General features: G+C 50.6%; 2 protein-coding genes across 3 annotated transcripts in view; one reads left to right on the plus strand and one right to left on the minus strand.

Moving 5' to 3' along the window:
* LOC138809625 (basic salivary proline-rich protein 4-like) lies at window positions 1–13,639 on the minus strand. Its single transcript, XM_069996363.1, has 4 exons — window positions 13,618–13,639; window positions 12,711–12,988; window positions 11,265–12,317; window positions 1–6 (listed from the first exon to the last, which is right to left on the minus strand). Exons 1-4 carry the CDS (start codon window positions 13,637–13,639, stop codon window positions 1–3), a joined length of 1,359 nt encoding a protein of 452 aa, XP_069852464.1.
* The window catches only part of LOC138809918 (baculoviral IAP repeat-containing protein 2), a 16,654-nt gene continuing 3,922 nt past the window's right edge, over window positions 11,808–24,539 (plus strand). The window contains exons 1-6 of one of the 2 annotated variants that reach the window (XM_069997044.1): window positions 11,808–11,912; window positions 13,580–15,545; window positions 15,635–15,734; window positions 19,690–19,768; window positions 20,751–20,799; window positions 23,701–23,943. In XM_069997044.1, the coding sequence (XP_069853145.1) occupies window positions 14,660–15,545; window positions 15,635–15,734; window positions 19,690–19,768; window positions 20,751–20,799; window positions 23,701–23,943 (1,357 nt within the window). In that variant the 5' untranslated portion in view covers window positions 11,808–11,912; window positions 13,580–14,659. Of the gene's footprint in view, window positions 11,913–13,360; window positions 13,533–13,579; window positions 15,546–15,634; window positions 15,735–19,689; window positions 19,769–20,750; window positions 20,800–23,700; window positions 23,944–24,539 lie in introns of those variants that run through there. The other variant, XM_069997053.1, reaches the window with a different exon arrangement.

Consider the following 24,539-nt stretch of genomic DNA (forward strand, 5'->3'; position numbering starts at 1 on the left):
TTAGTTCTGTGTAGACAGGCAGAAAGAGGCCACTGCCAAAAGGCCAATTCCAGGTTGAGGAGGAAAAGAAGCTGGGCACCGGTGGCTCACGCCTGCCATCCTAGCTACTCAGGAAGCTGAGATCCGAGGATCATGGTTAGAAGCCAGCCTGGGCAGGAAAGTCTGTGACTCTAATCTCCAGTAAACTACTCAGAAAAACAGCACTGCCGCTGTGGCTCAAATGTTAAGTGGCTACCTTGAGTGAAAGGAGTGCAGAGACAGTGCCCAGGCCTGGATTTCAAGCCCTAGGACCAAGGAAAAAGACTCATCGCCGCACAGAGCCCTGAGGAGTGGAAATTACACACCTGCTCAGGGTAAAAGCACTTCCACATTCTCTGGAAGACAAATCTTGCTTAACAATGTGGCCATTTACACCGGAAAGTTTTTACATACTCCAAAATGTCCTCTCACCCTAAGATCCAGGTGGGGGAATCTTCCCGCTCTGAGGCCAGTAGCGACGGGAAATGACTGAATCCTGCAGATAGGAGAACATCCCCCGAGAGCTCCAGCACTCCACCAGCACTCCACCACTCCATCACTCCACCAACACTCCATCACTCCATCAGTACTCCACCAACACTACACCAGCACTACACCAACACTACACCACTCCACCAGCACTCCACCACTCCACCAGCATTCCATCACTCCACCAACACTCCACCAGCACTCCACCAACACTCCAGCACTCCACCAACACTCCACCAACACTCCACCAGCATTCCATCACTCCACCAACACTCCACCACTCCACCAACACTCCACCAACACTCCACCAGCACTCCACCAGCACTCCACCAACACTCCACCAGCACTCCACCAGCACTCCACCAGCACTCCACCAGCACTCCACCAGCACTCCACCAACACTCCACCAGCACTCCACCAGCACTCCACCAACACTCCATCAACACTCCACCAACACTCCACCAACACTCCACCAGCACTCCAGCACTCCACCAGCACTCCACCAGCACTCCACCAGCACTCCACCAGCACTCCACCAACACTCCACCAGCACTCCATCAACACTCCACCAGCACTCCACCAACACTCCACCAGCACTCCATCAACACTCCACCAGCACTCCACCAGCACTCCACCAGCACTCCACCAACACTCCACCAGCACTCCACCAGCACTCCACCAACACTCCACCAGCACTCCACCAACACTCCATCAACACTCCACCAGCACTCCACCAGCACTCCACCAGCACTCCACCACTCCACCAGCACTCCACCAACACTCCAGCACTCCAGCACTCCACCAGCACTCCACCAGCACTCCACCAACACTCCATCAACACTCCACCAGCACTCCACCAGCACTCCACCAGCACTCCACCACTCCACCAGCACTCCACCAACACTCCAGCACTCCATCACTCCACCAGCACTCCACCAGCACTCCATCACTCCACCAGCACTCCACCAGCACTCCACCAGCACTCCACCAGCACTCCACCAGCACTCCACCAACACTCCACCAGCACTCCACCAGCACTCCACCAGCACTCCATCAACACTCCACCAGCACTCCACCAGCACTCCACCAGCACTCCACCAACACTCCATCAACACTCCACCAGCACTCCACCAGCACTCCACCAGCACTCCATCAACACTCCACCAGCACTCCACCAGCACTCCACCAGCACTCCATCAACACTCCACCAGCACTCCACCAGCACTCCACCAGCACTCCACCAACACTCCACCAGCACTCCACCAGCACTCCACCAGCACTCCATCAACACTCCACCAGCACTCCATCACTCCACCAACACTCCACCAGCACTCCACCAACACTCCACCAACACTCCACCAGCACTCCATCAACACTCCACCAGCACTCCATCAACACTCCACCAGCACTCCACCAGCACTCCACCAGCACTCCACCAACACTCCACCAGCACTCCACCAGCACTCCATCAACACTCCATCAACACTCCACCAACACTCCACCAGCACTACACCAGCACTCCAGCACTCCACCAACACTCCACCAGCACTCCACCACTCCACCAGCACTCCATCACTCCACCACTCCATCATTTCATCATCACTCCAGCACGCCATCAGGAGAAGCATAGGCTGGCACTCCCCAGGCCCTGTTGCTTTGGCCGGCATGATGCAGAACACCATGGCGAGTTCGTTCACACACCGCGGCTGGAAGCGAGGAGAGAGGAAGGCTCCAGCTCCAGCCACTTCCTCCAATGGCCTAGTGTCCACTGAGTTTCAGAGTGTTGTCTCCAGGAAGCATCTGCACGCCATGGCAAGGATGTACGGCCGAGACCAGGGGATCGTGACTACCAGCCACTGCTCGCCAGGGAAAATGAGGCACACAGAGTTCAAGGATCACTGGACAGACCCCAGGCCTGACTGGAAATAGGGCTCAGGGGCTCTTGCAGAGGGGCTGGGTGGGATGGGGCACAGCAGGTCCCCTGCTCTGAATGCCCTGTGGCCTGCGCCTAGGCTGGTGGCACGGAGAGAATGACTGGGTGGAGGGCGGGCCTGGGGAGCACAGGGCCCGGGGTGAAGGTCTGCAGGAGTATTTCCCACTTTCCTTTCCCTCTCCAAGTCAGGCCTCTAGTTTGTTAGGCCAAGCACACCTGCCAGCCAGGCCTGGCTACTTTCCTGAGCTGCTGCTTACTCCCAGATCCTGCCCAGCCTGGACCCGGGTTCTGAGAGCCCCTCCCCTCAACAAGAGGCGCCCACACTGCTCCCGTGACAGCCATTCTCTTTGGAATGCTTCAGGAGTGAGTGTATACAGTTGTTGTACGTGCACTGTCTTCCAGATATCCATGACTGTATGATGATGATCTTCCAGGCTGGCCTGGAACCCGGTCCTCCCGGTCCCAGCCGCAAGTGTGTGCCACCTCACCCAGCTAGCTGTGGGCTGAGGATTCTTTCGAACTTTTGCCCTGGGCCTGAACTATCCTCTCCTGGTCTCAGGCTCCTGCACAGGTAGGGTTGTGGCCAGTAGCCACAGCACCCACTCTCAAGTCTCCCTTTACACTTAGTGTTCTCTTCTGCCCACATTGCCCCGCTCTTAGTCAGACTGTGATATTTTAATCCGGGCACTTAATCACGTCCACGCTGTCCCAACTGCTGCTGTCCTAGAACAGTCGTGCGGGCCTTTGTGTGTGTGTGTGTGTGCACATGCATGCATGTACGTACCTGCTCATCCTAGGGTTTGAACTCGGGGCCTGGCCATTGTCCTTTAGCTTTTCTCCAAGGCTGGCTAGTGCTTACCACTTGAGCCAGAACTCTACTTCTATTTGCTGGTTGACTGGAGACAAGAGTCCCATGGAAGATGGGCGCCGGTGGCTCACACCTGTAATCCTAGGTACTCAGGAGGCTGAGATCTGAGGATCATGGTTCAAAGCCAGCCTGGGCAGCAAAGTCCATGAGACACTTATCTCCAATTAACCACCAGAAAACTGGAAGTGGTGTTATGGCTGAAGTGGTAGAGCGCTCACCTTAAGCTGAAGAGCTCAAGGTGACAGCGCCCAGGCCCAGAGTTCAAGCTCCATGATTGACCCAAAAAAAAAAAAAAAAAAAAGACTCATGGACTTTCCTGCTCAGGCTGGCTTCAAATGGCGATCCTCAGATCTCAGCCTCCTGAGTAGCCAGAGCCATAGGTGTGAGCCACCAACACTTCTCAGTGCTCATTTGCTCCTAACCAACTCTCCCACCTCTCCTCTGCACATCGTGTTTCCTTCCTGTGGAATTCCCTGAGAAGTTCCTCATCAAAGGCAAGTGGGCTCCTCTGGGAGAAGGATGTAGAAACCCACTCCTCCCCAGGCTTCCAGAGACTTCCATGATTGCCAGCCTTTTGCACTGGGCACTCTGGCCAAGCCATGGGAATTTCAGGGAACTGATTCTAGCCCACTCACCGGAGCTCATTCTTGGCAGAACTGGGAATTGTGGGCTGCAGATGTCCCTTAAAGGAACTGCGGTGGTTGGACACACAGTAGGCCTTTTTTGCATTTTAAATGATTTTGTTGTTTTGTGGTGCTGGGAATCGAACCCTGGGCTTTCACATGGCAGGTAAGGACTCGACCACTGAGCTACACCAGCCATACCTGAAGGGGCCATTGAAGTAGATTATGTCTCCTCTCAGTGATAAAATGTGGACAAATACAGGCAAGACTAAAAAGTCTTAAATTCTAGTGCAATGCTAAAATGAATCCACAGATGTGAAACCTGCTATTACTTTTCCCCTTAAATTTTATGTTTCTATATCTTTTAAACGCTGGAAAAAGAATCAGGTTCATATATTTTTTTTCCAGTTTATGCCTTAATTTTTTTAAAAGCAAGTCGAGGCCTACATACTGAAATCTGAAAAATGATCCCTCACTGCATTCCCTCCAAGATTTATTGCACAGTGAATTAGCCTGGTTTTACTCCACTATAATAAGTGACTTTGGCAGAACAAATTGGATTTTTCCTTCTCAAACAATGGGTGGCTTATTTTCCAGTAGGTGAAAGGTGATGTGAAGGGGGCGGGGACCGCCCGCTTCACCGATGCGTGGTCTGCGGTGCTGAGCACTGAGTACTTAGTAAGAATACCACTGATTCAAGGCACCCTGAGAGCCTGGGGCCCTGTGCTCCCTCAGCTCCCAGAGTTGCTGCCCCCTGGCGGCCACGGTGGGAACAACCAGGAGGGTAAGCTGTCCACCACCACTGGGCAACAGGCCACATTGCCTTGAGCGAGGATGTTCCTTTGCTGTCTGCTGTTCTCTTCCTCTGTTCTAGATTGTTCCACTGGTGCACTCAAGCCGTGATGCCCAGCCAGTGAGGGTGTCCAGACCTGCTGTTTCTTCGTAGGTTGAACGCTCGTTTCTATGGTTTGTGTACTCGTAGGGCCAAGGCAACAGGAACAGTGCTGATGAGCTGTCCCGAGCGCTTGCCCGTGGCTGGCCAGTCAGGCAGCCCCACTTTATGGGGCCAGCTTTAAAAGCCTGGCTTGGGCCCTGCGCCGGTGGCTCACACTAATCCTAGTTACTCGGGAGGCTGAGATATGAGGATTGTGGTTCGAAGCTGGTCTGGGCAGGAAAGTCTGTGCGACTCCTTTCTCCAGTGAACCACCCAAAAGGCCAGAGCAGAGCTGTGGCTCAAGTGGGAGAGCGCTTAGCCTTGATTAAAATCTCAGGGACAGCGCCCAGGCCCTGAGTTCAAGTCCCAGGACGGTCACCTCTCTGACCCCCCAGAACTCTGCAGCTTGCAGTGACTTCTCCAGGCGCTGGTTATTCCCAAACTGCTCTGGGCTCGCAGGGGACCCGGTGCGGAGGAGCCTTGTCTACTTCATGACTGCGGGAGGCTGCTCTTTGCCTGGCCCACCTGGGATCGAGGGCAAGGGATGGCGACCTGCTCCCCCGCCCCCCACCTCCTGCCCCGGGCTGCAGATTCACTCCAACACTCCTCCCGTGAGTGGCCTGGTCTCCCCATCAACTGGTGACTTTCTGTGGGTTGCAGTTTCCAGTGGGGGAAGAAATTCCGCGAAGAAAGCCTTTAGCCTCCCGCTGGCTGTGAGGATCACAGCCAGACACAAAGCCTCGTGCTTCGCTCCCTTCCAAACAGCAGTTTGGGGTTCTAAGTCATTCACCTCATAGTGAGAACGAGATGCTGATTTATAAACGTGGAAGGGAGGAGAAGCAGCTGGAGTGTGGAGATTGGGGCAGGAGGGGGAGGGGAGAGAGGCTCCCACAACCACAGTGCAGCAGCGCTGCTGGCGCGGCCGGCCTGCGTCCCCGCATGCAGCCGGTGCAGTCTGCAGATCACCAGGTGGAGAGTTTGAGGCCCCCGTGGGCTCCATGGTCAGGTGAAGGAATGTCCTGAGCTGCCCAGTGAGACTTTTCAAACCCTGTTTGCTCAGCATGTCCTGGGGTGGCCAAAGTGAGCATCATATAAACAGTAATTGAAGCAAATCAAGGTGGGCCCCATGCGGACAGGAAATCCAGGCTCAGCTGCCTGCCCTGCGACGCAGCTCAGGGCGGGCCCAGTGCGGAGAGGCTGGTTCATTCAATAGGCACGAATCAAATAGCTTCTGAAGAGAGAATACTTGAACTCTCAATTACAGAGGAAAGCAAAAGTAGGCCACACGTGCCAGCATATTTCCCCATGGCTCTGCTCTCCAAGCAGAATCAGAACACAGGTACACAATACAGTGCTGAGGAGTGAACTCCAGGCCTCACATGTCAGACAAACGCTCTACACTGAGCTCCCAGCCCTAAACTCTCTTCTGTCCCTCCCTCCTCCCGCGTTCATTCGTGTTAGGCAGCATTTTCCTACGAAGTCGTCGTCCTCTTTCCTGTCCCAACCTCTTCCCTCATCCACTCATTCATTGCAGACACCTTGTGTGTGTGTGCCAGTCCTGGGCGCTGTCCCTGAGCTCTTGTGTTCAAGGCTAGTGTTCTACCACTTGAGCCACAGCGCCACTTCCAGCTTTTTTGGTAGTTAATTGTGGGTAAGTTATGGGCTTTATTGCCCAGGCTAGCCGTGATCCTCAGATCTCAGCCTCCTGAGTAGCTGGGATTACAGGCGTGGCCACAGTGCTGGGCTCAGACAGCATCTTGCTGTGTAGTCCCCTGGCTTCACAATCTCTATCCCCCAAGTTCAGGTATTACACACCACAGGAATTACAAGCATGCTCTACACACCTGGCTCTTTCAAGAGGTGACAGTTAAGGGTTTGGGGATTAAAATAGCCACTGAAATGTGCTGCTTTGGTACATTTCACGGTGGCCCTGCATGGCTGTGCTCTGGTGGGGAGATAGGGGGTATCTTCAATGCAGATGGCTTCCCCGAGGTTAGAGAACCCATCTAGGGTTGTGTGCCACATTCCCCAGGCGCCGTGATGGGAGAGGCTTGCTCGGCCAGGAGAGAGCGGCCTTGCCTGAAGTCCGACCTGCGGGTCCCCCCCTCCCCCCAACAATCCAAGCTCATTCCTTTCTGGCATAAAACCTCTTAGTGACTTGAGTGTCGTGGTTCTAAGGCAGCCTGGGCAGGAAAGTCCGTGAGACTCATCCCCAATTAGCCACTTCAAAAAAGCCAAATGTGGAGCTCTGGCTCAAGTGGTGGAGCGCTATCCTTGAGCAAAAAAGGCTCAGGGACCGCACTTAGGTTCAAGCCCAACAAACCAAAAAAATCCAGAATGGCCAAATAGAATGATTTCAACAGAGTATTTGTGATTTAGTGCCTTGCAGCTGGCCCCCAGCCCTGAGAGGTGCTGGCACGCAGGTGTGTCCCAGGGGGCCTGGCCTGGTGCTCTGTATGGGGACTTCCAGGCCAGCCTGGCGGAGCCTGTGTGCTTCACCACGTGGGCTCTGGCCTCCAAAAGCTCTAAGAGGTCCCGCAGCAAGTAAATTCTGAATAACTATTTTTAACCAGTTTTCAAGGTTTAGTTGACCTCAGAAAAATCTGTGATGTCTCTCCACTCCCTTCTCTCTTATATAATACCTATAAGCACAGGAGGAGGCGGCGCCCTTGCCCGGAGCAGGGACTTCCTGCTGTGTGGGGTTGGTATGTGATTTGAAGCGAGATTGGACAAGCTTCCACAGGCTCGTTGCATTTCTAAGCAATGCGAGAAGTCATTCTGCCCGCGGTGGGCAGGAGATGGAGGTGCTGGTTACACGTCCAAACCCCAATGCTCCCAATTCTACCAGACGGAGGAAAAAAAGGAATGGACTCCAGAATAAAAATACAAGACTCCAGATGCCATGTGTGGGCTAGGGCTGTGTTCATGAGGCCTTTGCGTGTGACCTCTAGTATTGCAAACCAAACCAAAAGTTCCATTTACATTGTAGTTTATTTTTCATGGTATTTGATAACAGAAAAACACTTCAGCACATTTCAACACTTAGTTTATGGATTTAGAAATACTAAGAATTAGAGGAAAAGTTTTCATTTCACCTTTTCCAGGTTTGAGACGCCGGAGTGCGGTGTCTGTGGCTGAGAGAACTGGGCTGCCTGCCCCCACCGGAAGGTAAGAAGCACCAGGGAGAACAGTCTCCAGCTCAGTGTTCACTGTAGTCCCTGGTACATAGCAGCCTATCAATAGTGACCAGATGGCTGGCGCTGGTGGCTCACGCCTGTAACCCAAGCTACTCAGAAGGCTGAGATCTGAGGATTGCAGTTTAAAGCCAACCCAGGCAGGAAAGTCCATGAGACTATTATCTCCAATTAACTACCAGAAAACTGGAAATGGCGCTGTGGCTGAAAGTGGTAGAGCGATAGGGTAATAGCCAGCAGGGCACCCATAATCATAGCAGCCTTGAAAAGAGGATCTCAGGCACAGTGCCTGAGATCAAGCCCCATAGTCCAACCAATATATATGTATGTGTATATACAGAGACTAGCTGGATGGATGTACACCCACACCCACGTGTAAATACTGCATGGGTGAAGCTCAGAGACGCTGCCACGAGATGGCAGTGTTTACTTGGTTCTAGGGGCATCCTGGCGCTGAGGCAGGCTGGACCTCAAAGTCGCCCCCTTGTGGCAGCTCCACGACACAGCGTTTTTTTTTTTTTTTTATTGGATGTAATCTTAAGATATTTTCTTGTATTTCAACTCCTCACATTTTCAGGCCAAGAAAATGGGGGCTAGGAGCCCGCGCCTGGCAGGGATGGCAGAGCTGTTGTGGTATGGTGGCTATTGTGTAGCCGTCCTTGAGCAGAAGGCCCTCTTCAGGCTCCTGTGTGGAAGTCACGGTTCTTCGCTTCTGACATTGTTTCAGGAATTGGTAGGAACTCGAAGGGGTGAGGCCTCAGCAGAGGAAGACCTCAACCCCCAGCCCCCTCCTCCTGGCCCTCGCTGGTCCCACTTCCTGCCTACCATGATGCTCTGATTCATCACAGGCCTGAGAGCACTGGCACCTGCTGGACATGGACTGCAGCAGCCCAACTGTGAGCCCAGTCTCTCCTCTGCTTACATTCCTTCTCTCAGGTATTTGTCACTAAGTAGCCTAGACTGGCCTCAAATGCGTGATCCTCCTGGGAGCTGGGATTACAGGTGTATACCACAACACCCAGTCTCATGAAGCTGTTTGAACAGTCTTACTGTAACAGACAGACAGATCTGTTGCGGCATGTACCACAGGGGATGTGGCAAAGCACAAGGGATAATGCTTCAGTACTTTCTATCCATAATGAGGCTATAGTTTCTTTGTCTTGTTGCTAAATGTGCAGTGTTTTCTGTTCTTGTGGCTGGAGCTACTGAGTCAGTCAAAGCTGACTCAGTAAAATTGGGTCTAAACATAGGATCATAGTTTTATGCAGAACTGGAGCTCTACAGGAAATCATGGGCTACAGGCACAGTTGAAGTAGGGGTTTAGGAATTGGAGGCATTGAGAGGAAAGTTAACATTTTTAAAAGAATGTTTCAGGGGCTGGGAAGGTGGCTCAGTGGTAGAGCACTCGCCTTGCATGCATGAGGCCCTGGGTTCAATCCTCAGCACCACATAAGCAAAAAGAGAAAGGCCAGAAGTGGCGCTGTGGCTCAAGTGGTAGAGCGCTAGCCTTGAGCTGAAGAGCTGAGGGACAGCGCCCAGGCCCAGAGTTCAAGTCCCACGACTGGACCTCCCCCCCAACAAAAAAAGAATGTTTCACACTTCCCCCAACAGCTTGACTTCTTGTAAGTGGATTCAGACAATGAAATTACACTCTAACCTGGTTTCAAAGTATCCAGACATTTTGAGTTTTGTTATCTTTGTAGCTAATGTTAACAAAAGGAAAGAAAAATCCAGGCACAGGTGGTGGCTCGCACCTGTAATCCTCGCTACTCAGGAGGCTAAGATCTGAGGATCCAGGTTCAAAGCCATGCAGGGCAGGAAAGTCTGAGACTCTAAGGCCTAGGAGTGGGCTGCAGAGGTCAATATAACAGCCAGAATAATAATGAATCAAGATGGGCTCAAAGGAGTATCTCTTTGTGTATGTTCGCCAGTCCTAGGGCTAGAACACAGGTCCTGGCCTTTTTAGCTCAAGGCTGCCACTCCACCACTTGAGCCACAGCTCCACGTCTGGCTTTTTGGTGGTTAATTGGAGATAAAAGCCTTACAGACTCTAATCTCCAATAAAGTACTCAGAAAAAGTCAGAAATGGTCCAGTGGCTCAAGTGGTAGAGCACAAGCCTTGAGCACAAAGAGGCTCAGGGACAGAGCCCAGGCCCCGAGGGACAGCCCCAGGGCTTTACTAACGGAGTACTCCATGTTTGTAGTGTAAAAAACAAAACTGAGTGGACGGACGGACGTGAAGAAGTGTCACAGAAGACTGCCCAGGCTGCAAACGGCTATGTCTGGATATTGCGCAGCCTTTCGCGGGGCACTTGTGAGGCTCCGGGTTCTGAAGGGCAAAGCCGCTCACCCAAGCCCAGGCTGCTTAGGTCGGCGCCAGAGCCGAGGGAGGGAAGGGACTGGGGTGGGGATGAGCGATCCTCGCCCACCCGGCTCCGCGTGTCCTTTCCGGGCCAAGGCCCCCCACGTCCTCCCGTCCTCCCTCGCGGGGGTCCACTCCCCTCCCCGGGCCCGCGTCCTCCCTCGCGGGGGTCCACTCCCCTCCCCTCCCCGGGCCCGCGTCCTCCCCGCGGGGGTCCCCTCCCCGGGCCCGCGTCCTCCCCGCGGGGGTCCCCTCCCCTCCCCTCCCCGGGCCCGCGCCCTCCCCGCGGGGGTCCACTCCACTCCCCTCCCCGGGCCCGCGCCCTCCCCGCGGGGGTCCACTCCACTCCCCTCCCCGGGCCCGCGTCCTCCCCGCGGGGGTCCCCTCCCCTCCCCTCCCCGGGCCCGCGCCCTCCCCGCGGGGGTCCCCTCCCCTCCCCTCCCCGGGCCCGCGCCCTCCCCGCGGGGGTCCACTCCACTCCCCTCCCCGGGCCCGCGCCCTCCCCGCGGGGGTCCCCTCCCCTCCCCTCCCCGGGCCCGCGTCCTCCCCGCGGGGGTCCCCTCCCCTCCCCTCCCCGGGCCCGCGCCCTCCCCGCGGGGGTCCACTCCACTCCCCTCCCCGGGCCCGCGCCCTCCCCGCGGGGGTCCCCTCCCCTCCCCTCCCCGGGCCCGCGTCCTCCCCGCGGGGGTCCCCTCCCCTCCCCTCCCCGGGCCCGCGCCCTCCCCGCGGGGGTCCCCTCCCCTCCCCTCCCCGGGCCCGCGTCCTCCCCGCGGGGGTCCCCTCCCCTCCCCTCCCCGGGGCCCCCGGCGCTGCTTCTCTCGGACGGGCTGCTCGACTACTCACGCTGGGCCGGAGCCCCCGTCCCGCGGGCCGGGCCGAAAGGACGGGGGCGGGCGCGGCCGGGCGCGGAGTTCCCCCGGCCGCCCGGGCCACGCTGGGCCCCGGGGTTCCCCGGCGGGCGGGTCGGTCCCGCGGAGGAGGGCGTGGGGTGCGGGCCCGTGACCGCGGCTCCGGGGCGGGGTCCCGAGCTGCAGGCCGCCCTGAAGAGAACCAGCGCCGCCGGCGGCCCCTGGAGACGTCGTCGGCCGCCGCAGGCCGCGTCCGCAGCGCCGCCGGGAGGGGGCGGCCGCCAGCCTCGTCCGCCGTGGGCCGCGCCGGGGCGGGGGAGGCGACCGAGCTCCGGCCGGGGACGGGCCCGCCGTGCTCTCCAGCCGCGTCCCCGCGGGCCGTGCTGGCGACGAGGGCCGGGAGGCCGGGGAGCACCCCGCGGTCGGGGACCGCGGCCTGGCGCCGCCGGCGGCCGCGCGGCTTCCCCTCCCAAGGGCGTAGCCCCGGATGCGCCACTTCTGGACTCCCGAGAGCCCTCGCGCGGCGGCCGGGCGCGCTGACGTCACGGCGCGCCGGCAACGGTCCAGCTGGGCAGCTCTGGGGGTCGCGGGAGCTGAGCGGCTGTGAGCGCGGGCGCCTCTCGGTGGGCGCCGCCGCTTCGTGGTGAGAGGAGGCCTCCGGGGCGGGCGGGGGCTCCGGGCGAGCCCGCCTCCGAGGCCTCCGGGACGGACGGCGAGGCTTCCGGGCCTCCGGGGCGGGGTGGGGGTCCCGGGGCGGCGGGGCCTCCGGGGCGGGGTGGGGGTCCCGGGGCGGGCGGGGGTCCCGGGGCGGCGAGGCCTCCCGGGTGGGCGGGGCCTCCGGGGCGGGCGGGGGTCCTGGGGCGGCGAGGCCTCCGGGGCGGGGTGGGGGTCCCGGGGCGGCGGGGCCTCCGGGGCGGGGTGGGGGTTCTGGGGCGGCGGGGCCTCCGGGGCGGCGGGGCCTCCGGGGCGGCGGGGCCTCCGGGGCGGGCGGGGGTCCCGGGGTGGGCGGGGCCTCCGGGGCGGGGTGGGGGTCCCGGGGCGGCGGGGCCTCCGGGGCGGGCGGGGGTCCCGGGGTGGGCGGGGCCTCCGGGGCGGGGTGGGGGTCCCGGGGCGGCGGGGCCTCCGGGGCGGGCGGGGGTCCCGGGGCGGCGGGGCCTCCGGGGCGGGGTGGGGGTCCCGGGGCGGCGGGGCCTCCGGGGCGGGCGGGGGTCCCGGGGTGGGCGGGGCCTCCGGGGCGGCGGGGCCTCCGGGGCGGGCGGGGGTCCCGGGGCGGCGGGGCCTCCGGGGCGGGGCGGGGGTCCCGGGGCGGGCGGGGGTCCCGGGGCGGCGGGGCCTCCGGGGCGGGGCGGGGCCTCCGGGGCGGGCGGGGGTCCCGGGGCGGCGGGGCCTCCGGGGCGGGGCGGGGCCTCCGGGGCGGGCGGGGGTCCCGGGGCGGCGGGGCCTCCGGGACGGGCGGGCTCGTGTGCGCGGAGCTGGCCGCCTTGGGCTTCGGTTTCACCCCGAGGCCCCGCGTCCGGCGCGGCGGTGACGAGGAACGGGGTTTCCCGACGGTTTGGTTGCGGCCTTGACGCCGGGGTTTCCTCCCGGTTGTGGCCGGGTCCGGAGCTGGGCGGGCGGCCGAGTCTCGGGTTCCCCCGCCGGGCTGCGCCGCCGCGGCCCGAGCGCTGAGCCGCCGGGGCCCGCGGGTAAACCCCGGGTGCTTCCCGGCTTGCCCGGCGCCTGCCGTAGTGGGCCCGGGGAGCGGGCCTGGGCGTGGGGGCGCGGAGGCTCCGGGCGGCGGCTGCTGCTGCCCAGGCCCCGCCAGGCCCCGCCAGGCCCCGCCAGGCCCGGCCTCGGCTTTAATTTTTGGTTTGCTTTGGAATCGCCGAGGAAGGCTTTATGGGTTTATGTGGCTAATGGCTCCTCTTGTTAAAGGCACCGGCCCCCCGAGCGGCTGGCTGTTCAAAAGGAACTCTGGAGTCTTCCCCTTGCGGTGGACCCAGTGGGTCGCCCTCGCCCAGGTCCCCTAGAGCTCAGCAAAGTGCTAGAGCGGTCTTTAACATCGGAAAGGGAAGGGCCCTGGGGTAATTACTTTTTTTTTTTTAAATGGCACATTGTAAGACAGTTTTTGCTGTGATGGGCGTATTGCGTGCGGTCAGCAGTTTTCCCAACCAGAAACTAAGGGTGATCAGTGGCTGGAATCAAACTCTATTATCAAAACAGTAAATCATTCTTAGACTTTACTGAAGAAGAAGTTGAAGAGTCTGTAAGTTGTATTTGACACGTAAGCACACTTTTCTAAACTACCTTTTTTTTTTTTTTCCTTTTCAGATTTACAGCCCTGGACAATCTTTCCTTTCTTTTTTAACCCCCTGCAGAGATAAACTCCATTGTGGAAACCTTAAAACTTTATAAAGGGACGTGGTGTGAATTCGATGGAGTGTAATTTTGTGTATGAATTGTATTTGAAGTGTTTTGGAGCATTTTCAGAAAGAAGGCTCGATTCGATATAATCAGTTCCTTTAATATTTTGTTAGGCATTTACAATAACAAAAGCTAACTCTCTAGATAAACTGATTCATCCTTACTTATACATAACTCATAACAGAATGGCCCTTACATGAAGAGCAGGTTAATTTTTTTCATGTAGTATAAAGTGTATGTTGTGAAATTTTATGGATAACAAGTTTATGGGGAACATGCTGTCCATTGGCCAGGTATAATAAAGTGGTAGGGTTAGAAGTGGAAGTATACAATATTTAACTGAGAAGAGTAAATTTGTGAGCTTTCAGCAAAGTTCATTTGTCACATATACTATACCAGGCTTAGACTCAATAAAGCTTCAGATGCTGCCTTCCCCAAAAGTTGACTGGAACTAATTTGACCCACTTTTAGTATTGTAATGGTTAACTATATGAAATTTTAGGTGATGTTAACTGTAGGAGACTAATTACTTGTGTTAGAAAAAAATGAGGATGTTTTAGATGTCCTGCTAAAGTGCTTATCAGGGTCAGAAGCCTGCATGCTAACTTGTGGCATGATCAGTACTTGGCTCCATACACAGGCTTCATTGCTTGTCATCAAAAGCAAATTAAAGGCATATTGTAGATGTTTAATAGCTTCTTAAAATTTTGAGAATGTGAACTTTTTTGAAAGAAATTTAATGCTTTCAGAAAATCATAAACTTCGGTTCTTTAGGTGTATTTGATCAGCTTATGAGTAAAAGACTTAATATAATCCCATAGAGTACTAACTAGTATCTTGCTCACTTAAGAGAGATTCAACTAAATAGGAATTATATATAAATAGGGGTTTATCATTCTTTTTAGTGATAAGAATCCACTTTAGTGGGAAGTGATAAGAAACTGGACATAGAAGTATTTAGGTATCTAAAAGTATTGTTACCTATTCATGCACAAAACTACCTCCCAAAGTTGCTTAAGGTCCCATATATCAACTAGGTGTATAATGGAAGATAGAACCTTCTTGTCAAATTGGACAGAAGACAAACAGAAAATGAAGTATGACTTTTCCTGTGAACTGTACCGCATGTCCACATACTCAACTTTCCCCACCGGGATTCCTGTCTCAGAAAGGAGTCTTGCCCGGGCTGGCTTCTATTACACTGGGGTGAAGGACAAGGTCAAGTGCTTCTGCTGTGGCCTGATGCTGGACAACTGGAAGCAAGGCGACAGCCCTGCGGGAAAGCACAAACAGCTGTACCCCAGCTGCAGCTTTGCTCAGAGCCTAACTCCAGCTACTCTGCAGTCCGCCTCTAAGAACACCTCTCCAGTGAGAAGTGCCTCTGCACATTCCTTGTCCTCTCCTCTGGAACACAGCAGCTTATTCAGCGGTTCTTACTCTAGCCTTCCGCCAAACCCTCTTCACTCTAGAGCAGTGGAAGACCTCTCTTCACTGAGGACAAACCTCTACAGTTATGCAATGAGCACTGAAGAAGCCAGAGTTCTTACTTACAATGGGTGGCCCTTGAGCTTTTTGTCACCATTAGAATTGGCAAGAGCTGGCTTCTACTATATAGGACCTGGAGACAGGGTAGCCTGTTTTGCCTGTGGTGGAAAGCTGAGTAACTGGGAACCAAAGGATGATGCTATGTCAGAACATCGGAGGCATTTTCCCCACTGTCCATTTTTGGAGAATTCTCTAGAAACACTGAGATTTAGTATTTCAAATCTGAGCATGCAGACACATGCAGCTCGAATGCGAACATTTATGTACTGGCCACCTACTGTTGCAGTTCAGCCTGAGCGGCTTGCAAGTGCTGGCTTCTACTACGTGGGTGAGAAATGAGTAGTTGTACATTGTACTGTGTTTGTCTCGTATTAGGACATACAGATAGCCAATTTTTGGCTTTTTTCCTCTCCTTAGATCGCAATGACGATGTCAAATGCTTTTGTTGTGATGGTGGCTTGAGGTGTTGGGAATCTGGAGATGATCCATGGGTAGAACATGCCAAATGGTTTCCAAGGTAATTTAAGATTTTATTTTGTCTTACTTTTTGGCAATGCTGAGGTTTGAACTCAAGACATTGCACCTGTTAGACATACACTGCCACTGAGCTACACTCCCAACTCCCCTCAGAGTAATTGTTTTGAAAAGTATTCCTACAAAAAAACTGTAGGCGTAAAAGTAGAACTGTGCTTACATGGTTATGATGACTTACTAGTTTTTTGGAAACAGTCTCCATGTATAGCTGGGTAGACCTTGTAGTTTTATCCTCCTTTCTCAGCCTCCTCAGAGCTGGAATTACAGGCATGAAAAGCCATGTCCAACCCAGTACAGTTTTTTTCTTTTTATGATGGGTCTATCGCATGCCTTCTGTTTAGCCAATGTGTCCCCTGCTTATTTTGCCATACTTGGAATTGAACCTAGGGCTTTTTTTGGGGGGGGAGGGGAGCGTCCAGTCGTGGGGCCTCTGAACTCTGGGCCTGGGTGCTGTCCCTCAGCTCTTCAGCTCAAGGCTAGCGCTCTACCACTTGAGCCACAGTACCACTTCCGGCTTTTTTCTTTTGGCTTATGTGGTGCTGAGGAATCGAACCCAGGGCCTGAGGCATGCAAGGCAAGCGCTCTACCACTGAGCCACCTTCCCAGTCCCCCTAGGGCTTTTTGTATGCTAGGCATGCACTTTTAACACTGAGCTGCATCTCCAGCCACTTAATAATATCTTCATTATAGCCTAGCAAGAATTTGGGTGCTTTGTTGTTAGAATTATAAATTAGTTCTGAATTTGTAATTGAGTTAGCTTTGAGAACTTGGGCTTTATTTGTAAAATGAAGGGGCTGGATTAACTGATTTTAGTTACTGTCACAAAATATAGCATAAAATTGACTATTTTAACCACTTTTAAGTGTATGTTGTTAGCAGTAAGTCCATTTACATTCTCATCACTACCATTCATCTCCAGAACCTTTCATCTTCTCAAACCAAAACTCTGTAGATAATACACACAAACTCCTTTTCCCCATACATCCTCTGGCAACCACAGTTCCACTTTCTGTTTCTAAATTGACTGTAGTCAGATTTAAGTAGAATCATGCAGTATATGGTTTTGTACATTGTGAAAGTGCATTTCACAGCTTAAAGATCTCTTGAACCTTTTCAGGAAATTTAAAACCCTTATTTTTGTGTGAAACAATGACAAATTTCAATTTTATTAGGGATCAGTACATTGCTTGAACTCAGGGCCTGGGTACTGTCCCTGAGCTTTTTCACTCAAGGCTAACACTCTACTACTTAGAGCTAGAGTGCCACTTCTGGTTTTCTTGTGGTTAATTGGAGGTAATAGTCTCACTAATTTTCCTGCCTGGGCTGGGTTTGAACCATGATCCTCAGAGCTCAGCCTAGTTGAATAGCTAGCTAGGCTTAGAGGCATAAGCCACTGGCAAGAAATTATACTCTTGTGTCATCACTATATCAAGATATATGACTTTTTTCACTCTGAAAGGTTACATGTTTAATGTACTTAAAATTAATTTTGTAAGAAACATGTTTTAGTGTCACAATTGTAGATGACTTAATTTCACTTGACTCTATGGAATTATGTACATATAATCTGAACTTTAATTCATGATACCAAAACCAGTTTCCAGAATTCTGGCATTTGAATTACTAATATTTTGTGCTTTATGAAACAAAACAAATCTTTATATTTGAAATTTGTGTTGTGTTTAAAATAGCTGAGGGAGAAGTGCTTCTCTGAAAACCACAGGTATCATTGGCGAGTAAGCTTTTATGTCAGTAAATTAAAAATGTAATTGGATAGTCATTATCAGTATATGTTAGCCCAGCTCACTTACTCATCTGATGGTCTGTGCTCCCGTGAGTTAGAGATAGGGGAATATGGAGCAGCCAGCGTCATTGTTGCTGGTGTCTTTATCCACTATAGATTTGGACCAGTCAAGTAAAATTTAGTTAGAAAGCATAGACATTTTACCATAGACATTTCATGTCTGTAACTAGTACAGTATGAACCAGTCAGCAATAAAATTTGTAGTTCGACAGACTGTCATCTGGGGGACAAGTTTGGATGTTCGGGATGCTTGCATCTTCTTTACCAAATTCTGTATGAGTTCAGTAGATTTATTCTCTAACAGTATTCTGCGTTCAAGGGGAAGGAATGATTTTGTCATTAGTTTCTTTTGAAAAGATTTTTTTGAGGTCTAAGAGTTGATTTAATAAGTTTTCTTGCATACAGTCACCTAACCATGGATGCAATTAAGACAGAGGACATTTCCATTGCCCAAAAGGTTTCCTCAGACTCCTTGGGAGACACTCTCTCCTCCTACCCCAGGTCCTACTACCTCAGGTCCTTCCTATCCCAGGTCTGTTCTCTGTCCTGTAGTTTTGCCATTTCCAGGGTGTCATATAAGTAGAATAAGTCATACAGCTTGTCATGTGCACAGCATAAATCATACAGCCTTTCATGTACACAGAAAAAATCATACAGCCTGTCATGTACACAGAACAAATCACACAGCTTGCAACTTGAGTCTGACTTCCTTCAGTTAACATGGTGCTTTTTGTTATTCATCCGTGTTGCTTGTATATGAGTAGTTTGACCTTTTTTTATTACTAAGTAGTAATTCATTAGATTTTACATCACAATTTGCCCACTTACTAAATGGACACTTGGGCATTTGGGTTATTTTAAGCATAGGTAGACACTGGGTGGATATGTTTTCATTTTGCCTAGGAATGGAATTGATGGGTTATATGGCTCCCTGTTGATTTTAACTTTCTAACTGCTCAATTGATTGGAGAGGGGAAGGGAGGGTGAATATGGTCAAAATACTTTATGAAGGTTGCTGAGATTGGTTTGGGAAGGGGGAGGGGATTTGGGAAATGATGGAGGTGAGGTAATTATATGCATATATGGACATGTAAAAGGAAGCTTTTGTGAATAATTGATGCTAATAAAAATGTGAAAAAAAAAAAACCAGAAGAAACCAAATTGTTTTCTGAAGAGACTACCATTTTGATTTTACCTGGCAGTATTTAAGATGTACTGGAGTTATATATCTTTACTAATACTTGGCATGGTCAGTCTTTTTTATTTTAGCCATTCTGATGTAATATAATGATATTTCCCTAATAACTTTAAGAATCATATATGTTTGTGTCAGTTTAAATTTTTTACCTATGAAAATTAAGAAACTGAAAAAAATTATACTTTTTAAAAGATGAAGTCTTGCTGAGCAATCGTGCCTGATAGCTGTGATCTTATATACTTGGGAGGTTAATTTGGGAATGTTGTGGTTTGAGGCCAGTGTCAAAAAAGGCTGAAAGTAGTAGAGTGCCTGCCTATCAAGCATAGACCCTGAGTTGAGATTCTAGGACGGCCAAACACCTGATTAGGTCCTGAGTGTTAATACATTCTGCATACAAGTCCTTTTATCAGGTGTGTCTTTTGAACTTCATGATTGTTTACAATAAGCTTTTTGAGGTATAATTGCCAAAATTAGATCTGTTGAAAGTGTGCAGGGATGGTTGGATATAAGAATGCGTTTTGAAAGTTTACCAGAGTCAGGATTAATACCCAGCATCTCACATAGAAACTTTGTATTCCTTTGGTGAAAATAATACCTACTACCAGCAACTTTCAGGTGTACAGTGTAGAGTCATGTCATCATGTTGTACATTAGATCCTCAGAACTTAGAACTGAAAGTCTGTACTATATGTCTTTTGTAGGGGTAGGATTGTAGTAATGAGGTTTGCATTTGCTGAGCTGTGCTCTACTGCTGAGGTACACATCTAGCTTTTTTTGCACTGGTTATTTTGAGATCAGGTCTTGTTCTTTGCTGGGCTCACATCTGGACTACTGGGTTGTTGGGTAAAATGCTTTTGCTATGAAAGCCAATTTTCTTGAATGATCAGGTTATATTTTGGTATGGTACAATTTTTAAAAGTATTTCTCCTCTTTTAGGTGTGAATTCTTGATATGCATGAAAGGTCAGGAGTTTGTTGATGAGATTCAAGCTAGATATCCTCATCTTCTTGAACAGGTAAATATATTTTAAAAATTAATACTGAAGACTGACCTTAGTGACTCATGCCTCTAATCTTACCTATTCAGGAGGCAAAAATTTTGAGGCTAATGGTCTAAGGCCAGCCTGGTAAAAATGTTAAAAGTCTTGTCTGCAAAATAAAAAGAGTTAAGGAAGATATGGCTCAAGTGGTAAAGCACCTACTTAGCAAGCACAAGGCCTTCAGTTCAAAGCATAGTACCATCAACAAAGGGAAAAAATAATGTTTATTTCTGATATTATAGAAGTATTATTACAAGTGGTACTTATTTCTATGTTCTTACTAATTTAGATACATATTTTATATCTATATTAGTGATGCTTCTTGCAATTTTGGTATATAATGACTCATGTAATACCCGCAATCAGTAGGCAGAGACAGCTAGGACACCAGGTGTGTGCTACCAGGCCCAGCTCTTGGTTGAGGAGAGCTTGGTGACTTCCTCTTCCCAGGCTGATCTTCAGTTGTAGTCCTCCCAGTCTCTGCCTCTTAAATAATTGCTAGTATTAGAGGTGTGAACGACCAGCATTGGGCTAGTTGAGACCATTTGAAAGTAACTCAGTTCAGTTACTTTCCAAATGGAATGAGAAACCATTAGTACATCTTCCTGTTCTACTGAGGTGAGAGACTTACTTGAATTCTGATTTACGGTAAGTAAAGCTTAAGGAAAGCTATGTAGTCATCACAATACAACAAGGAAAGCCATGTATTTAAATGACCAGTTTTGCCAGATGTGATGACACATAACTGTAAACCCCACACTTACTTGGCAGGCAGAGGCTGAAAGTTAAAATTTTGAGGTCAACTTGGACTACATTGAGAGTTCCAGCTGGTCTGGGATACATAGCAAGATCTTATCTCAAAAGAAAAAAAAAATATATGTACATTTACTTAAGCTTACTCTTTACACTGTTTGAATTTTCTGATTTTATCTGTTAACTTTTATTGTATTATTTATAGTTGTTGTCAACTTCAGACACTGCTGGAGAAGAAAATGCTGATACACCAAGTATGTATGAGAATATTTCAAATACAGAATGGCAAGTGTCATGAGAATGTTCATTATAAAAGTATATAAACGCAAAGGAAGGAGACTGGGTACTGGTGGCTCACACTTGTTATCCTAACTACTCTGGAGGCCGAGATCTAAGGTTGCAGTTAAAAGTCAGCCTAGGCTAATAAGAATCTCCATGAGACTCCTATCTACAATTAAGTACCAAAAAGCTAGAAATACAGAGCTGTGGCTCAAAGTGGATATGCCCATGCCCTGAGTTCAAGCCCTAGTACCAACACACACACACACACACACACACACACAGAATTTAAAAAACAAGAAACGGGCGCCGGTGGCTCATGCCTGTCATCCTAGCTACTCAGGAGGCTGAGATCTGAGGATCGCGCTTCAAAGCCAGCCAGGGCAGGAAAGTCTGTGAAACTCTTATCTCCAGTAAACCACCAGAAAACCGGAAGTGGCTCTGTAGCTCAAGTGGTAGAGCACTAGCCTTGAGCTGAAGAGCTGAGGGACAGCGCTCAGGCCCAGAGTTCAAGGCCCACAACTAACCAAAAAAAAAAAGTGTTGCTGAGAAGAAAGACCTAGGAAAAGCATCGAGAAAGTTATCTACAAAAATTCATGGTATTCTGAAAGATTCTAGTGAGTTTGCCAGTGTTTCAAGTGCCAGCTTTTCTCAGTTGAAAAGTCAAGACACAAGCAAAAGCTGGAACCGCAGATACCTCCAAGTAGTGCTACATAAGAGGTGCAGGTGGCCTGGCTGGGTGGGGTGAGAGGGGGAGGAGGGGATGAGCTGTGGGGGAGGGGAAGGCACCTCTAAGCAAGCTAGCCTGGTTTAGAAAAGGCTCAGGTAAAACACATCACTAAAGGTTGAGCAAAACTTAGTATCTTTGGATTGGAACTTAATTTTAGCCACATCTGTCAATATGCAATATACATATATTATGTCCATATCAGTGAAGATAATTGTTTTATGTACTAGTTACAGCTAGAAAGAGGTGTTAAGTTCTTGGTATATTAAGAGAGATACTGGCACATTTGCAACTGGAACAGAGAAAGGTGACAGAGATGTGTCAAGCCCCAGGACTGGCTCTGAGGACTGGCAGGAGGGTTTGGTAGCATTGGAAAGCAGGGAGTGCCTGAGGACACACAGCTGTCTCTGGTGTCAGAGCGGGCAGCCGTTACCCCATCTCACAGTCTGTACCCACTGGTGTCGGGGCCTCCAGGCCTTCATTCCCTATGCCAGTTTCAAAATGACTTACTTCATATTTTTATCCATACATTTCTAAAATCTCTTTCCCACCTTGCTCTTAGTTCATCTCCTTGCTTCACTGAGAAAAATCATACAGTCTAAAGAACCCAAAGGAAAGTTTTTCCTTCTCATTAGCAAAACCACCAGTCTACATCATATATCCATGTACTCTCCTGTCTTTTCTTTTTTACGTTTTCTTTTTGAGACACGAAATAGCTATGTAGCTGGCTTGGAACTTGTGATCATCTGGCCCATCTTCCCAAGTGCTAGGTTTACAGATAGGCCCCATCATGCCTGACCTCATTCTCTGGATTCTAGGTTTGGTCCCTCACTGGATTTTTTTTGACGGGGAGGGGGCAGTCCTGGGGCTTGAACTCAGAGCCTGTGCACTGTTTCTGAGCTGCTTTGGCTCAAGTCTAGTGCTCCACCACTTGAGCCACAGCGCCATTTCCAGCTTTTTCTGTTTATGTGAGGAATTGAACCCAGAGCTTCATGCATGGTAGGCAAGCATCCACATTCCTAGCCCTTACTGTGGATTTTAACATTTTGCTTTAGCAACATCTTGTGTCATGTTCACTAAAAAATTGCTAGCTTGTTACTTGACCTGTTAGCACTGGTGGACATGTAGAATGTTTTGGGGACAGTCTCATTGTGTAGCTCTGGCTGGCCTTGAATGTGGTCCTCCAGCCTCAGCCTCTCCAGTGCTGGGATTTCAGCCTCTCACTGCCATGCCTTCTCTAGTTGGTTGGCTTCCCTGACACCACACTTTTTTCTCCCCCTATTTCTTTGTTGGACAACAATTTCCTTCTCTAGCTGCTGTTTTATTATGTTTCTCATCTTCATGTTATTTGATCTCAGCCATCTTTTTCCAGTTTAGGGGAACCAACCCAGGTCCTGATAAGTCCTAGGCAAGCATTCTACCACTGTTTATACCCTCAGCTCTCAGTCTAGTTTGTGTGTATGCTCATGTGTGCATGTACACAAATAGTGCAAGTGTGTACACTAGGGATAGAATCCAGGGCCTCGAACCTCTAACACTCCTGTTCTCTACCATTGAGCCCCCCAGCTTCTGTCTCCCTGGCCCCTCCCCCTCCTCTTGCAATGCTGTCTATCAAATCCATGGCGTTGAAAAGCTAGAGAAGCATTTCAGCACTGAGTCTTGCCCTCGGCTCAGCCCATTTTCTATTTTGTGGTGAAGGTATGCTCGCTCATCTGAGCACAAGGACACAGTGTGTAAGGCTGGGGAGGGCGTCCAGGGCCTGCCTCATGCATGTCAGTCCCATGTCTATAATGAACCTTTTACTTCACCTTTTTTCCTGGCTAGAGGTCATTTTTCACTTCTAGATTTGTGAAGTGTATTGATTTCTAAAAAGAAATGTTTATCAGAATCATTTGGGGATATTTTTAAAGAGATACGTATTCCTAGAGTATTAACTGGGATCCAATCTGGGAGTAATTTTTTAAAATGTTGCATATTAGCTCTGCTCCATTTAAACATTACTCGGTTCAGCTTGTGTTGGAGTTGTAGATAACTGAAGCACAACTCGTCTCCTTGATCGGGGTGTGAGAGGAGTGGCTAGTCATGGTCCTTGTTCTTCCCATAGTTGTCTGATTATGGAACTTAATACTCAAAATGTCTTTTCAAATAGTTGTTCGTTTTGGACATGGAGAAAGTTCTTCAGAAGATGCAGTCATGATGAACACGCCGGTGGTGAAAGCTGCGCTAGAGATGGGCTTTAGTCGAAGCCTGGTGAGACAGACAGTTCAGAGTAGAATCCTCACCACAGGGGAGAACTACAAAACAGTTAATGATATTGTTTCAGCACTTCTTAATGCAGAAGATGAAAGAAGAGAAGAAGAGAAGGAAAGACAAGCAGAAGAGATAGCATCAGGTATTGGACTGTTGGTGACCTATGTTCTTCAGTGCAGCTCCTTGGATGTGCCAACTATGGTGATTGCTCTCAAGGAACACGTAACTAGTGGGGAAGACTATTTTTAAGCTTGTAAGGAAAGATTGGAATAGTTGATGCAACCATGTTGTGTGCCCATGGAGCAAAATGTTTAGAAACTGACTTTTACATTGAGATGCATTTGTGTTTCAGTTCTGGCTGGCATCAGCCATGAAGTTTGCACTTTATTCACCTAGATTTCAGCTTGCCAGCCTGTGGAACAGGGATGGTAATCCCAGTCCTGTGAAGCTGAGATTTTGTAAACAGAATATCCCTCAGCGCCATACCACTTATCAAAAACATTTTTTCCTATTAGATTTATTTGGAAGGGGGTTGCAGATTAAACACAGGGCTTCACATGTGCATGCACTCTTCCACTGAACTACACTTACAGACTATTAGATTGATAGGGAAGCAGGAGGGACAATGAAAGAAAGGTCTGAGAAGAGTGAAAAGGTTGAGGGTCTTAAGTAGTAGAGTCACCCAGATTGAGTTACATGAAATCAGTAATCTAGTCAACCTTAGGTTTGTGACTCTGC

The sequence above is a fragment of the Dipodomys merriami genome, unplaced genomic scaffold, assembly GCF_024711535.1.
Source record: "Dipodomys merriami isolate MVZ:Mamm:240054 unplaced genomic scaffold, mDipMer1.0.p SCAF_103, whole genome shotgun sequence".
Lineage (NCBI taxonomy): Eukaryota > Metazoa > Chordata > Mammalia > Rodentia > Heteromyidae > Dipodomys > Dipodomys merriami.